The sequence below is a fragment of the Cucurbita pepo genome, chromosome 7 (genome assembly GCF_057944985.1).
Source record: "Cucurbita pepo subsp. pepo isolate OVF chromosome 7, ASM5794498v1, whole genome shotgun sequence".
Classification (NCBI taxonomy): domain Eukaryota; kingdom Viridiplantae; phylum Streptophyta; class Magnoliopsida; order Cucurbitales; family Cucurbitaceae; genus Cucurbita; species Cucurbita pepo.
The window spans coordinates 10,302,263-10,318,007 of NC_141804.1; the positions used below are offsets into that span (position 1 = coordinate 10,302,263).

Here is a 15,745-nt window from a genome sequence, read left to right on the forward strand (position 1 = left end):
ACGCACCAATACGTCTAATTTTTTAAGCTTAAAATTAAAATAATATAAACTTGAAAGTTTGTACCCGTTTAATAATTATTAAATTTTTATTTTAATTAAGATTGTTATCTTATTATTTTTCTAGATAATATTAAAATTTCGAGTTAAATTTAAAAAATAAACACCAATTTTTAAAAATAACAACTATTTTTTTTTAAAAAAATATCAAACCAAAGTAATTATATAAAAAAAAATAATAAATATATTAGGTAAATAAATACACTTTTCTAGTTAAAAACAAATATTTGAATTTTTAATTTTTAATTTTGTAAACAATAAATTTAATTCATACAAAATTTAAAACTTTTAAATAATTTATTATATATAATTTTAAAATTTAAATTTAATAAAATTCTGAAATTTGAAGGGTTAATTTTGTAAATTACTCGTTTAGAGATTAAATAATAAAAAAAAGAATTAGACACCGAATATTATATATATATATATATATATATTTTTTTTTGTAATAAAATAAAAATCAAATTACACTTTCAAAATGAAACGACGTCGTTTACATACAAAACAAACTGCAAACCAAGAAACGAACATTGGCGCCAAATCTGAGAACACTTTCACAATCTCACAGATTTCCCACAAGGAAAAGCCCTAACAGAACCACCAGCACCGGCGCTCCCATTGAAGCCACCACCGACCCGGCGCCGGAGCCGGCAAAGCTCCCACCGTGCTCTGCGGTGGTGAGAATCACCACCATCCAGTCAACGTCCACGCCGAGGCCAGCGCCGACGAACTTGGAATTGTTCAAATACTGGGCGTACTGCGTTTGCGTGTAGTTGGCAAGCAGCATAGGCTCAACCATATCCGGTACACACACCGGCATCACGATGGCGTCGGCGGTGGTGTTGAGGTCGACCTTGCATTTCTCGGCGTAATGCTCGAAATTCTCAATCTGCGAGAGGTGGCGTGCGGTGACGGTTGAATTAGCGGTGGTAATGTTGCAGGGATGGTCCTTGTCTACCTCGGCGATTTTTTCTGCGATGCAGTAGGCTTTTGCGTTCTTTTCAAACGGCGGGAGCTTCTGTGCTTGTCGGTAGCCGTTTAGGCCTTGCAGAAGGTTTTCTTTATCTTCTTCAACTGCAGTCAGGTAATTGGCAAATTTTTTTCAGAGCATTCATTTGCAGACTGTTGTCCTCCATGTTTGAAGAGCTTGTTTGTTTGTTTTTAATTTTCTTAATCAAAAGATTTAATTTCATTTGAAGTACTTATATAGTCACCCATCGGTTTAGGGAATGATAATGAGTTTAGAATCAAGGAATACTATCTCGATTGGTACGAGGCCTTTTGGGGAAGCCTAATACAAAGTCATGAGAGCTTATGCTCAAATTGGACAATATCATGTCATTGTGGAGAGTCGCGTTGATCTAATATGGTATCAGAGCCATGCCCTAAATTTAGTCGTGCCAATAGATTGGTAAATCCTCAAATGTCGAACAAAGGACTCCAAAAGAAAAAAGAGTCGAGCCTCCTCGAAGGCATAGTAAAAAATGACTAAGACTCCAAAAGAAAAAGGAGTCGAGCTTCGATTAAGGGGAGGCGTACTTTGTTTGAGGGAATGATCATGGGTTTATAATATCAAGGAATACTATCTCTATTGGTATGAAGTCTTTTGGAAGCCCAAAGCAGAGTCATAAGAGCTTATACTCAAAGTGGACAATATCATACCATTGTAAAGAGTCGTGATCATCTAACAATCCCTATGAAATAGAGAAGTATTTTGTATCAGATTGGATTAAAAAACAATTCTCTAAGATATTCTTACAAGTTTTGTACAGATTGATAGCAATGAAGGAACAAATTCATTGTTATGTTCCCAAAATTGGAAGGTTTTTGATTGCTTCAATGCTCAGACTGTCATTTCCATATAAATTCCTAAAGAAAAATGCATTTTTCTGGGTTTTTTCAATCCCCAGCTCTGGTTCTGTTAGAAATTCTGATATATATATATATAGAAATGTCGGTGACAACAGAGAAATTTGGTAGAATTCTTGGAGAGAAGAGAACTTTATAAAACTACGAAGGAATGCTTGATTGATTTTCTACTTCTTCGACCAATACCAACATACATATAGGTAATTTGGGACATTCCCGGTTACCATTCATTATCCAAAAAGTCATGCATCTATTTAATTAGGAACTAATGGAACCTACATATATCTATTCATACATGTACAAGCGACCCTTCAACACATGTATCTATTCATACATATATCTACTAGTGATCCTTCAACACATGTATCTATTTATACATGTATCTACTAGTGACCCTTCAACACATATATCTAGTCATACATGTATGTACTAGTGACCCTTCAACACATGTATCTAGTCATACATGTATCTACGAGTGACCCTTCAACACATGTATCTATTCAGACATGTATCTACTCATACATGTATCTACTAGTGACCCTTCAACACGTGTATCTATTCATACATGTATCTACGAGTGACCCTTCAACACATGTATCTATTCATACATGTATCTACTAGTGACCCTTCAACACATGTATCTAATCATACATGTATCTACGAGTGACCCTTCAACATATGTATCTAGTCATATATCTACGAGTGACCTTCAACACATGTATCTAGTCATATATCTACGAGTGACCCTTCAACACATGTATCTATTCATACGTGTATCTACTCATACATGTATCTATTAGTGACCCTTCAACACGTGTATCTATTCATACATGTATCTACTAGTGACCCTTCAACAAGAAATTTCCAAATGAAAAACTGAAAGAAACACGAACCTAGAAAAGCATGAGAGAGGGAGAGGAAAGTGTACCTTTGGAGGAGAGAACAGGGGAGGAGACGAAGACGAGGAAGGCAATGGCGAAAACGCCAAAGAGAGAGTAGGAAGAAGAAGAAGAAGAAGAAGCCATTGGTGGATTTGTGCTGTGGTGAGTGGCTGAGTGTTGGGGAGTTTGATTCTTTATAAAGGGTAGAGGAGAGGATACGACCTTGATTCTTGTCTCCGGGTTTTTCTGTGGATATTCCAGATGGCCTTCAGTGAAGGAGGACTTTGGACTCTTGATTTACTTGTTTACTAAGCAAAAATAGTGGGCAGGTTACTCTCTTAAGTTTTGTCTCCGGGAATTGTTGTGGACATTACATGTGGCAACCAGTGGAGGAGGAATTTTGTTATCCAAAATTCCAAACATAGTACACACATATTCTTCCAATTCCTTCCATCTTCCAATTATATCACATTTAGGTTGGAGTTTTCTCGTTTTTGAAGAGCCGTTTAGCTTGAAGTTTTGTTGGACGGAAATAGACATACCCTAACAGAACCCATGTTAATGTTGTTCCTATTATATCATATTTAGGAGGTTGAAGTTTTCTCATTTATGAAGAGCCGTTTAGTTTGAAGTTTTGGTTAACTAGACTCATGTTTGCTATACCGTTTTCAATTCTTGTATAAACAAGTCGAACCCCATGTTTGTTACCAGTTTTCGACATTTACATAGACTAGCTAAACCCGTGTGTTACATAGTTCTTAATACTTGTATAGGCAAGTCGAGCCTATGTTTGATACATAGTTTTCAATATGTGCACAGATAAGCTTAACCCATGTTTGTTATATAATTCAAACACTTGCATCAAAGTCTTCAACACGTGCATAGACTAGCTAAGCTCATGTGTGTTGCACTGGCAAGTCGAACCCATGTTCGTTACATAGTTTTTAACACTTGCACAAGCAAGTTAAACCCATGTTCTTATACAGTTTTCAATACTTGCACAGGTAAGTCGAACCTAGATTTGATATACAATTTTCAATACTTGCATAGTCAAGTCGAACCCAAGTTTGATATATAGTTTTTACACTTGTATAGGCAAACCGAACCCAAGTTTGATATACAGTTTTCAACACTTACACTTGCATAGGCAAGCCGAACCTTGGTTTTATTTACCGTTTTCAACATTTGCCTAGGCTAGCCGACTCCATGTTTATTACACAATTTTCAACCCTCAGCATATGGAAGTCGGACCCATGTTTGTTACACAGTTTTCAACACTTCATATGCACCATATTTTTGTCTCTTCCTTTCTTTGCTTTTAATTTTGTCTATTAGTTATATTTTGAATGTAATTAACTAATTGATATTACCTTAAAAAAGTTAATATAATTAATTATTTAATTGAATAAATCAATAATAATTTATTGAGATATTTACTTAATTCATTTGTAAAAAATTTAAAAAAAAATAATTAAAGGAATGTGATTACCTGTGTAAATATAATTAGTTAATTAATTACGATAATTATTTATTGGATTAACTTTGATTATATTATTCATCATTATCCTATCATAATTTAGATTAAATTTGATTATATTATTAATTATTATCCTATCATAATTTGATTATTTATAATTATTTATTGGATTAACTTTGATTATATTATTAAATAAATAAATAATCATATATTTATTTAATTTATTTTTATCGATAAAACGAAAAATATTTTTGTGAATTTATGTACTCATATATTATTTTTTACTCTTATCAAATTATGTAATATATGGTTTTGAGTTAGCATTACATTTTTTATAATATGTAATTTTTTGTATTTGTATGTCTATGAAACTATTAGAACAAATATTAACATAATATATATGAGTATTTAGTTGTGATATTTGAGTTTTGAATCGGTCTAATTAATGCTTTAATTTTAAAATTAAGTTTAAGTCTTAATATATTTATTAATAAATGAAAATTATTTTAAAATTAAGTAATAGGGGTACATGGTACGGGTTGGATTGGGTTGGATTGGGTTGAAGGATTTTTTTGACCCAACCCAAAAGTTCGGGTTGATTGGATTGGTAACCTAGCCCAACCCTCTATTTTTAGGTTGGGTTCGGGTTGGGTTGTCAAGTTTTTTTTTTAAGTTTTATTTATCCACCATTAATATATTTTATTTTGGCTCGGGTCAACCCGAAAGTTTTGCCCACGAACCCAAAACTGAACCTATTCGGTTCGGGTTCAGAAAAATGAACCTAATCATACTCGAAATGCTAATCCAACCCAATCCAATCCAATTCTTATAGTTCGAGTTAGGTTGGTCCGAGTTGAATGTACACCCCTAGTATGAGAAGTAAAATTTAAGGCTTTAAAAAATGTCTTTTTTCCTTTTAGGATAACAATTATTTGATGAAAAACACTTTAAAAACGAACACAAAATAAAGAAAAAAGTGTAATTATTGTGGTAGGATGCCTTGAAATGCCTTGAAATTTCCAGAACGCGACCGACATGTCGTTTGAGATGGAAAGGAAAACGGTCCTCAACCAGAGAGAAGAAGCAACCCCAACAGCACGGATGACACCAAGTAAAAATGTCGAAGACCCAAATCAGACAAATTCACGGCAGAAGAAAAGCTTCCGGTAGGCGAATCGGTGGCAAAAGCGAACACTACCCATTGTTCAAAACACCCAATTCCGACAGACGTGAATTCTGGTTTGCTCCAGTACTTAGCCATTTGGGAATTTGTACATTCATGGAGAACAAGATTCAATGCCAAAGTGGGGATATGGAGAGGCAAAATCAGGCCATTTTTTGTGTGATTGAGCTCGATTTTGCATTTGGACAGGTAGTCGGGTAGACTAGGTAGTTGGGAGAAGTTGCTTGGTGCAATGGTGGAGCCGCTGAGGAAGATGCTGAGGGGCGACTGGTCGTCGAAGTCCCAAGCGATTTGCTTGACTAGGCAGCCTGCTTTGGAGTTCTTGTTCATGGGGGTAAGTTTTATGGACTTTCTGTAGCTGTTCATGGCTTGGAAAAGTACGTCTTCTTTCACTGCAAATGATGGATGATTTAGGTATGAGTTTCTATGAGATAGATAGCATATAGTAAATGATGTCTATGGCTAATGGGGAATTACAAGTAAAACAGTTCAACGGGGAAGAACCCATCAAAGACAAGGAACTATGTGTTAGGAATCACGACTCTCCACGATGGTATGATATTGTCCACTTTGAGCTAAGCTCTCATTGCTTTGCTTTTGAGCTTCCCAAAAGGCTTTAGATCAATAGAGAACCTTACTTGTAAACCCATGATCATTCCCTAAATTAACTCACGATGGTATGATATTGTCCACTTTGAGCATAAGCTCTCATTGCTTTGCTTTTGGGCTTCCCAAAATGCTTCATATCAATAGAGAACCTTACTTGTAAACCCATGATCATTCCCTAAATTAACTCACGATGGTATGATATTGTCCACTTTGAGCATAAGCTCTCATTGCTTTGCTTTTGGGCTTCCCAAAATGCTTCATATCAATAGAGAACCTTACTTGTAAACCCATGATCATTCCCTAAATTAACCAACAATCCTCTCCTCGAACAAAGTACACTATAGAGCCTCCCCTAAGGCCTATGGAGCCCTCGAACAGTCTCCCCTTAATCGAGGCTTAACTCCTTTCTCTGGAGCCCTCAAACAAAGTATACCCTTTGTTCGACACTTTTAGTCACTTTTGACTACACCTTCGAGGCTCACAATTCTTTGTTCGATATTTGAGGATTCTATTAACATAGCTAAGTTTTAGGGCATGACTCTGATACCATGTTAGGAATCACGACTCTCCACACTGGTACAATATTGTCCACTTTGAGCATAAGCTCTCATGGCTTTGCTTTGGGCTTCCCCAAAAGGCCTCATACCAATGGAGATAGTATTCCTCACTTATAAACCCATGATCATTCCCTAAATTAGCCAATGTGGGACTCACTCCCAATAATCCTCAACAATAACAAATGATGTCTATGGATAATGGGGAATTATCAGTAAAACAGCTCAACAGGAAAGAACCCATCAAAGACAAGGAACTATGAAGCTCATATATGTTTGTGTGTCTTTAGGTCCATTAGGTCCATCGCCATGTACTGAGCACGACAATAGCAGCAAGCCATGGGCAACACTGTAGAGGAAGAAGCCAAGTTTGTGGGAGGGCAAGGCCATTATGCAGCTGCAGGAGGGTCAAGGAGAAGGCATCAGGCTTGCTTGGACAAAGAATACGAGGTTCTTGTCTCTTTTTATCCTTTTTTTTTTGGGTTCTTCCATTCTGATCTCTTTAGAATTTGCTTGTTCTAGCAATATTGATTTGCTTTATTCGTGAAGGGTATAAGCTTTCCATATTACAATTTATGTGTTCATTAGTCATTCCTGTAAAGGCGTATAGGTATGAAATCCCACCTACCTCAGTTCTAAAATTGTCTCAAGATTTGGAATTGCAAAGACATTTCTGAACTATTCTCTAACTATTCTCTACGGTTGGATGATGAAAGTCCCACATCGGCTAATTTAAGGAATGATCATGGGTTTATAAACAAAGAATACTCTCTCCATTGGTTTGAGGCCTTTTGGGGAAGCCCAAAGCAAAGCCATGAGAGCTTATGCTCAAAGTGGACAATATCATACCATTGTGGAGAGTCGTGTTCGTCTAACAATGAACTGTATAGACGTGGACCTGCTGGGATATATTCTTGCTCATTTGATTAAGGAAGAGTGTTGGGTTTCTTTTTCTCAAGGTGTTTCAAGTTCATTTATTTTATGCACAATATTCCAAACAGTTTAGGTGATGCACAATACAAGCAAGCAAAACTGTGTTGTAGTTCTGATTTCTATCAATAGGCATTCATATTTTATCTTTCGATTTCGTTATCTTTTGATGATTTTGATCTTCCTGGTTGTTTTTTTGGGGGATTATCGGTATCTAAGCTTCGTTATAGTATCGTTTTATGATCGTACCGGAGGATTCTTCATGTGTTTCCTTCCATGTGTTTTATTTATTTCCCTTTGGCTGCTCAGCAGGTTCTTTTCTGAAGTTGGGGTTTCTTCTTTTGTTTACTTTTTCACTTTTTACTTCCTTCCTCGATATGGGCACTGGTTCAGCTTTCTATCATAAGATGTTTTTCTTGGGATTTAAAGCAGATTCTATTAGGCTGCTGCATTTCTATTCCCCATTTTCCAATGATAAGAGACCGCTCTGTAAGTGTGAGATCTCACATTGGTTGGAGAGGGGAACGAAACATTCCTTATAAGGGTGTGGAAACCTCTCCTTAGCAGACACGTTTTAAAATCTTGAGGGGAAACCCGAAAGAGAAAACCCAAAGAGGACAATATCTACTAGCGGTGAGGTTGAACTATTACAAATGGTATCAGAGCCAAACATTGGACAGTGTACCAGGGAGGACGTTGGGCCCTCTAGGGGGTGGATTGTGAGATCCACATCGTTTGGAGAGGTGAACGAAGCATTCCTTATAAGGGTGTGGAAACCTCTCCCTAGCAGACACGTTTTAAAACCTTGAGGGAAAACTCGAAAGGGAAAGCCCAAAGAAGACAATATCTACTAGCGGTGGGGTTGGACTATTACAAATGGTATCAGAGCCAAACACTGGACGGTGTGCCAGGGAGGACGTTGGGCCCCTTAGGGGGTGGATTGTGAGATCCACATCGGTTGGAGAGGTGAATGAAGCATTACTTATAAGGGTGTGAAAACCTCTCCCTAGTAGACGTGTTTTAAAACCTTGAGGGAAAACTCGAAAGGGAAAGCCAAAAGTGGACAATATCTACTAGCGGTGGGGATGAACTATTACAAATGGTATCAGAGCCAAACACTAGACGGTGTGCCAGGGAGGACGTTGGGCCCTCTAGGGGGTGGATTGTGAGATCCACATCGGTTGAAGAGGTGAACGAAACATTACTTATAAAGGTGTGGAAACCTCTCCTTAGCATACATGTTTTAAAACTTTGAGGGAAAACTCGAAAGGGAAAGCCCAAAGAGAACAATATCTGCTAGCGGTGGGCTTGGGCTATTATAGTAAGTTGACCGAATGATGTACAGCTATAGAATAGAAAGGAAGAAGATAAAGAAATAAATTCTTCAAGCTGTTCCATATTGTATAAAGTGAAGGTGTCTGCTGACTCCTTGAGACGTTCATTGAACGTAAATCGTAACATGTAGGAGATGAAAGGAAACAAGCGCTATTGATCCTCACCAAAACAAAGAAATGACCCCGAAAACAATAAATCCCAAGCAATAAACCCGACCGATATTTTGAATCCGAGAGACACCAGCAGAATAGCTTCCACCAAGTGCATCAGTACCCAAAGCAATCACCAAACAATCTTTATTTTTTGCAAGGCCTACCCTTGTATAAGTTGTATTACCCAAGTACTTTGAAGCCTGAGAATGTTTGCAGCCAGCAAGCACAAGCTCAGCTTCTGAGTTAGGCACGTATATGGGTAAAATAACAGCGTCTAGTGTATGATTGAGGTTAACTTGGCACTTTCTTGAGTAATGAGTGAACAATGGAAGTTGGCTTTGGTTCGATGGCAAAAGGGCGTCACCGTCGATGGTTCGACTGCAAGGCAGTTGGTTGTACAATTTCTTCGCGATTTGTTCTGCTATACATTGTGCTTTGGAGTTTTTGTTGAGATACAACTGGCTTTGTGAGTTTTTGTAGATGTTAAAGCCTTTGAAAAGCTCTTCTAAATCAACTGCAGGTAGACAGGTATTGAAGTTTCACTCATCAGTTAATGAAGATGTAACGCCCCAGATCCACCGCTAGCAGATATTGTCCTCTTTGGGCTTTTCTTTTCGGGCTTCCCCTCAAGGCTTTAAAACGGGTCTGCTAGGGGAAGGTTTCCACACCCTTATAAATGGTGGTTTGTTCTCCTCCCAACCAATGTGGGACATCACATCAGACATGAAAAAGGTCATTCATCATTATGAAAAGAAGGTCATTCATCATTATGAAAAGAAAGTTTGACCGACTTTATTCACACTTTATATTTCTTTGATTTCTTTGATGAATGTGCCTAGAAAGATGACGTCCTTATGCAGGCTTCGGCAGAATAAAAGAGCAAGTACATGTATTAGTAGAATAGCAAAAATGTGTTACTCGTCATTAATATGTTTGTTCTCGGTAATTGTAACCTTTTGGGAGAATTGATAAATGCATCAAAGATGCACTTGCTAGTACTAATACATCTGAGAATTCTTAATTGGCTAGTTGTAAATGTCAGACTATGGAACAAAGGATTACCCCGGACCTAGAGAAAGGGTGCGGTAATTGTGACCTCTCAGGAGAATCCATGAATGCATCAAAGATGCATTTGCTAGTACTAGTACATCTGGGAATTCTTAATTGGCTAGTTGTAAATAGACTCGGACGGTGGAACAAAGGATTATCCCAGACCTAGAGAAAAGGGTGCGGCAATTGTGACCTCTCGGGAGAATCAATGAATGCATCAAAGACGCAATTGTTAGTACTAATACATTTGAGAATTCTTAATTGGCTAGTTGTAAATAGACTCAGACTGTGGAACAAAGGCTTATCCAGGACCTAGAGAAAAGGGTGCAGTAATTGTGACCTCTCGGGAGAATCGATGAATGCATCAAAGATGCACTTGCTAGTACTAGTACATCTGAAAATTCTTAATTGGCTTATTGTAAGTAGACCCGAATTCTTAATTGGCTTATTGTAAGTAGACCCGAACGGTGGAACAAGGGACTATCCCGGACAGGGAGAAAAGGGTATGGGAAAAACCACAGATTTTGTACTTCTGTGCAGTCAATGAGTTTTACAAACTTAGAGAGAGAGAGAGAGAGAGAGAGCTAACCTTCACCGTTCACTAAATGCAACAGAGAAAGCAAGCAGTGCAGAAGAGCACAGAGGCTGAGGCAATGTTTCAGGAAAGCCATGGCAGTTTGAGCAAACAAATAAAAGAATCAATCATTTTATATCTGAGTATTGCCTGTGCTGTTCTTTTCATTTCTTTTATGTTTTTGCCTTGGCAGTGAAGGTACTGAAATTCCGGTCCCTACTGGTTCACGTATTTGCTGCCATTGGATCCCGGCAAAAAGGTTAAAGAACAAGAACAAGAACAAGAAAGAATAAAAAATGGCTCATCCTTAATGATACTCGAAGCTCGAAAGGTAAACATTCGAATATCGGATTAACTTGTTCATTTAGTTAGATTTTGTCAATTGATTTATCAAGAAAATGGATGAACTGATATTGTTCTTTGTGTCAAATCACATATTATATGCTCAATCTACTTCATTTTGACACGTTGTAGATGGATTCGTCTTCGGGAGAACGATCTTGTCGATAGTTCAACATCGTCTTTTGTGAAATGTTTGACATGTCGATCGAAAATCTTATTCTTTGATATGGAACAAAAATGTCCTTGAGTATTGAGATGTCCAGAATGGGAAGGGACAAGGATAGCTTTAGTAAAGCTGAGGTCAAGGCATATCTTGGCAAGCACACCTAAAAAAGGAAAAAAAGAGATGAACTTGCCTTTTGAAGCATATGTTCCTGGTTATTTCATCAAAGCAAATGGTCCAAATGAAAGCAATTTAAAGATCTTTTTGTAATACAAGGAACGAAATTCGAACCTCCAACGCCTTGTTGAATAATGCTCATGTACTTGTGTTTACGAATTCAAAGAGTTCGATTTTGAAACGATAGAATTCATTTGTTCGAGTTAAAGCTAGAACTTGTCGATTAGAACCTAAATCTGATAGCAGTTGTTATGTTGAGAGAGAAACTTAACACATTTTTAGTTGAAATCGAAAGGTTAGGAACTACGAATCTCTACAATGGTATGATATTGTTTACTTTGAGCATAAGCACTCATGGCTTTGGTTTTAGTTACCCAAAAAACCTTGTATCAATGGAGATTGTGTTCCTCTCAATAATTCAAGACAAGTCAATTAAAAATCTCGACCAACCTAGGCCAAATATAGCCCTTTGAAAAGGCAACTATTATTTTGAAAAATCTTCAAGTAACATGCATGGAGTAATCAACTAACGAGTCTTAATAAAAGGAACGAAAGGAAAAGAGTTTATTTCATTCAAAGAACAACTCGAGAATTCAAGATGAATCACCAAACGAGATCTCCGCCCCTCTTCCTCCAATCCCAGCAATGAAGCATTCGAATCCACACAACTCGAGCTCTGCAATTACTTTATCAACAACTTTCCCTGAAAGTACTGTTTCACAAAGTTAAGAAAACACAAACTTGTAATGACAATAACAACAATGCAACATATGGAATGTCGGTTAAGATATCATTTTCGTCTACCTAGTTTGTTTTCGTTTCAATTTAATCCCTATGATTTCGTTTACGCCGAAAAAGGATACGGTTAGGCAACAGTGTAAGAACACAGCCTCCACCTCCAGCTCCTGTCAATTTGGAGACTAGCTTGTATTTCAATGTCGTTCGGAGGACGGTTTCGATAGTTGCATGGCTTACGCCCATCGACTGAAGTAAACCTTGATTCATTTCCATCAACTCGGCTAACTTTTCTTCGTTCGCAGTTAGGGAAACGTCGTCATCGACCGGTGACTGAATAAGGATCGATACTTCCTTGCTTACACAATCGACAGCGTTAAACACAAAGTTCATGGCATCAGGATGTCTGATGGTTCTGTCTGCAACACCAGCAACTAAAGCCTTTGTGTTTCTTCCAACTTTTGTGTTTGTAATGAGCATTTTCAGTGGCATATTGGATTTAATGAGGGTCAAACTGCCTGACCTGAACTTGATCATGCTGCCTGATACATAAGAGTTTCTGACGTTGTTTATTTCAACTTTGAATGAACAAACAAGTGATAGTATGATATGATTTTACTCGAAAAATAAAAAATAAAAAATAAAACCTGTAGCACAGTTGGCCTGTTATGTATCGCCGTCAACCTCCCGATTTTAAAATGCATCTACTGGGGAGAGGTTTCCACACCTTTATAAGGAATGTTTCGTTTCCCATGTGGGATCTCATAGTTCACCCCCCTTGAGGGGAGCCTAGCATCTTTACTAACACACCGTCCAGTGTTTGGCTCTGATACTATTTGTAATAGCCCAAGCCAACCGCTAGCAAATATTGTCCGCTTTGGCTCGTTACGTATCGTCGTCAGCCTCATGGTTTTAAAACGCATCTACTGGGGAGAGGTTTCCACACCCTTAAAAAGAATGCTTCTTTTTTCTCTCCAACCGATATGGGATCTCACAATCCACCCCCCTTGAGGGGAGCCCACCGTTTTCGTTGGTACACCGTCTGGTATCTGGCTTTGATACCTTTTGTAATGGCCTAAGTCCATTGCTAGCAGATATTGTTCGCTTTGGCCCATTACGTATCGCCGTCAACCTCATAGTTTTAAAACATGTCTAATGGAGAGAGGTTTCCACACCCTTACAAGGCATGCTTTGTTCCCCTCTAAAACCGATGTAGGATCTCACAATCCACACCCCTTGAGGGAGACCCAACATCTTCGCTAGCACACCGCTCGATGTCTGGCTTTGATACCATTCGTAATGGCCTAAGCCCACCTCTAACAGATATGATCCGCTTTGGCTCGTTACGTATCGTCGTCAACCTCACGTTTTAAAACGCGTCTACTGGAGAGAGGTTCCCACACCCTTAAAGGAATGTTTCGTTCCTCTCTCCAACCAAGGCGGGATCTCACAAATTGTCTCTATTTCTCTTGCATACCAAGTGCAACAGTTCACTTTACTTCAAAGACTAGTAATGAAGTTCACGTAGTGACCAAATATAAAACAATCAATTGAACAAAATGTGGAGAGATTATGTTAAAGAAAATGGATTTTGCATACCATATGTGCTCACTGTATTATCAATCCCAGAAGGTTTTCCATGGATTATCTTTTCACCTTCAAAAGCCCATTTGTTCAACAACACAAGATCATCTTCTTTATATGCCATCCATCCTCGATGTTCCCGATCGACATCTACAGAACCTGATAAAGCAAGCAGAGCAGCTGAAAGTGCAACGCAAAACGCGGCCGATGATCCCAAGCCAGATCCAAGAGGAAGCTCAGAAGTAATGGTCACATCAACAGGCACAAATCTGAAAGCATAGAAAGTGAAATGAAGTGTGCACAGGCTAACATATATAAAGCCTTTCAGTAATGAAATGCATACCCTAGGATGGAAGAATAGAGCCAAAGAAATGCAGACACTCCAGAGGCGAGCTCGATTTTCGCCTCGGGAATGTTTTGATCCTCAACCAGAGATGCCATCAATTTCAAGCAGTCTGCAGGGCATGATGTGGGAGTTGAGGTTGAACCAACAAATCCACCCAAAGCTTCCTTGATTCTACTAGTTGGCCATAAGAACTCAAGAGCCAGATCCTTCATTTGGAGTTTCACAGTATCATCCTTATCTGATATAACAAAGCATGTAAATGGAAGAGGAAAAGTGAGCACAAACACTTAAGTTAATGAGATGCTTAATGTAACAGCCCAAGCCCACGTTAGCAGATATTGTTCTTTTTGGGCTTTCCCTTAAGATTTTAAAACGCGTCTGTTAGGGAGAGGTTTCCACACCGTTATAAGGAATGTTTTGTTCCCCTCTCCAACCGATGTGGGATCTCACAATCCACCCCCTTTGGAGGCCCAACGTCCTCGCTGGCACACCACCCAGTGTCTGGCTCTAATACCATTTGTAACAGCCCAAACCCACCGCTAACAGATATTGTCCTCTTTGGACTTCCCCTTAAGATTTTAAAACGCTTCTGCTAGGAAGAGGTTTCTACACCGTTATAAGGAATGCTTCGTTCTCCTCTCCAACCGATGTGGGATCTCACAATCCACCCCCTTTGGAGGACCAACGCCATCGTTGGTACACCACCCAGTGTCTGGCTCTAATACCATTTGTAACAGCCCAAGCCCACCGCTAGCGGATATTGTCCTTTTTAAACTTTTACCTCTAAGTTTTAAAACGCGTCTGCTAGGGAGAGGTTTCCACACCCTTATAAAGAATGCTTCGTTACTCTCTCCAACCAACCGATGTGGGATCTCACAATCCACCCCCCTTGGGGGCCCAACATCCTCGTTGGCACACCGTCGACTTCGATACCATTTGTAACAGCCCAAGTCCACCACTAGCGGATATTGTCCTCTTTGGACTTTCCCTTCTAGACTTCCCCTCAAGGTTTTAAAACGCGTCGACTATGGAGAGGTTTCCACACCCTTACAAGGAATGCTTTGTTCCCCCTCTCCGACCAATTTGAGATCTCACAAGCAAAGATTTTCCAATCATAAGAAAAACAATCTTGATATGCAATGATCAAAGAAGTAGAGATCACAAAGGTAGAGCTGTTCGGACATCTTCAACAGTATTTAAATCTGCATCTAAGTTCCTTGTCTCTCTTCCTTTTTCTTGAATACTAAGGAGGAGTTTCAATCAATTTTCAGACGTGCAAATCAAGAACACAGAAATGTGAATATGAATACAACATGAACAAGAAAAACACCCAGAAAACTAGAAATAGGAACACAATCAGATTCCAACCCAGATTTACACAAAAACAGGCATTAAAACCCATAAAACGAAATGCGATTGATCGAAAAACCATAGAATTATCATCAATGTTCATATGGGTATCAATCAATTAGATAACCCACACAAAAGAATCTAACAATCCGCAAATTTACCCACCAAATCAGAGATTTCAGTATCAAAAACCCAAATAAAAGTCAAACCCAAATGAGAGAATACCTGAAGAACTTGGCAATCGAACTGAAGCTGTAGTGTACAGATCGACGGAAGCTGCGACGGCGGTGGATCCATGGACGACGGCATGTTCACCGGCGAGTATGATTTTCCCAGGAGCTCTTGCTTTGACTTCCATTATTTTCCAATGAAATTCA

At 38.6% G+C, this 15,745-nt stretch overlaps 3 protein-coding genes and 1 long non-coding RNA gene across 6 annotated transcripts; 1 reads left to right on the forward strand and 3 right to left on the reverse strand.

The window, feature by feature from the left end:
- Nucleotides 1-456: 456 nt before the first annotated feature.
- On the reverse strand, nt 457-3,012 carry LOC111798176 (putative GPI-anchored protein At3g06035). Its single transcript, XM_023681177.2, has 2 exons — nt 2,855-3,012; nt 457-1,131 (listed from the first exon to the last, which is right to left on the reverse strand). Exons 1-2 carry the CDS (start codon nt 2,949-2,951, stop codon nt 620-622), a joined length of 609 nt encoding a protein of 202 aa, XP_023536945.1. The 5' UTR covers nt 2,952-3,012; the 3' UTR covers nt 457-619.
- LOC111798418 (uncharacterized) lies at nt 1,004-11,689 on the forward strand. Of its 2 annotated transcripts, XR_015421583.1 has the most exons (6): nt 1,004-1,141; nt 5,279-5,801; nt 6,921-7,080; nt 9,568-9,779; nt 10,865-11,002; nt 11,146-11,689. It is a non-coding gene; the product is annotated as an uncharacterized LOC111798418 (long non-coding RNA). The 2 variants fall into 2 exon arrangements; XR_015421582.1 differs by lacking the exons at nt 10,865-11,002; nt 11,146-11,689 and having other exon boundaries at nt 9,568-10,068.
- Nucleotides 5,254-10,858, reverse strand: LOC111798416 (putative GPI-anchored protein At5g19250). 2 transcript variants are annotated; one of them, XM_023681540.2, is made up of 2 exons: nt 10,687-10,858; nt 5,254-5,859 (listed from the first exon to the last, which is right to left on the reverse strand). In XM_023681540.2, the coding sequence occupies exons 1-2, from the start codon at nt 10,766-10,768 to the stop codon at nt 5,351-5,353; spliced, it is 591 nt and encodes a 196-aa protein (XP_023537308.1). In that variant the 5' UTR covers nt 10,769-10,858; the 3' UTR covers nt 5,254-5,350. The 2 variants fall into 2 exon arrangements, with proteins under 2 accessions (XP_023537308.1, XP_023537309.1); XM_023681541.2 differs by lacking the exon at nt 5,254-5,859 and adding an exon at nt 8,931-9,561.
- A 96-nt stretch (nt 11,690-11,785) lies between the features above and the next one.
- LOC111798415 (mevalonate kinase) lies at nt 11,786-15,728 on the reverse strand. The gene is made up of 5 exons (XM_023681539.2): nt 15,594-15,728; nt 14,016-14,256; nt 13,688-13,941; nt 12,217-12,630; nt 11,786-12,065 (listed from the first exon to the last, which is right to left on the reverse strand). Exons 1-5 carry the CDS (start codon nt 15,724-15,726, stop codon nt 11,947-11,949), a joined length of 1,161 nt encoding a protein of 386 aa, XP_023537307.1. The 5' UTR covers nt 15,727-15,728; the 3' UTR covers nt 11,786-11,946.
- Between the last annotated feature and the right edge of the window lie 17 nt (nt 15,729-15,745).

What these genes read in the sequence shown, in the direction of transcription:
- LOC111798176 (XM_023681177.2), bottom strand. Translation starts at nt 2,951, where the DNA reads ATGGCTTCTTCTTCTTCTTCTTCTTCCTACTCTCTCTTTGGCGTTTTC. An exon ending in CCCTGTTCTCTCCTCCAAAG is followed by an intron (nt 1,132 to 2,854) that starts GTACACTTTCCT and finishes ACCTGACTGCAG; the next exon opens with TTGAAGAAGATAAAGAAAAC.
- LOC111798416 (XM_023681540.2), bottom strand. Translation starts at nt 10,768, where the DNA reads ATGGCTTTCCTGAAACATTGCCTCAGCCTCTGTGCTCTTCTGCACTGC. An exon ending in GCATTTAGTGAACGGTGAAG is followed by an intron (nt 5,860 to 10,686) that starts GTTAGCTCTCTC and finishes CATCATTTGCAG; the next exon opens with TGAAAGAAGACGTACTTTTC.
- LOC111798415 (XM_023681539.2), bottom strand. Translation starts at nt 15,726, where the DNA reads ATGGAAGTCAAAGCAAGAGCTCCTGGGAAAATCATACTCGCCGGTGAA. An exon ending in CTCTATTCTTCCATCCTAGG is followed by an intron (nt 13,942 to 14,015) that starts GTATGCATTTCA and finishes CTATGCTTTCAG; the next exon opens with ATTTGTGCCTGTTGATGTGA. An exon ending in TAATACAGTGAGCACATATG is followed by an intron (nt 12,631 to 13,687) that starts GTATGCAAAATC and finishes CTTATGTATCAG; the next exon opens with GCAGCATGATCAAGTTCAGG.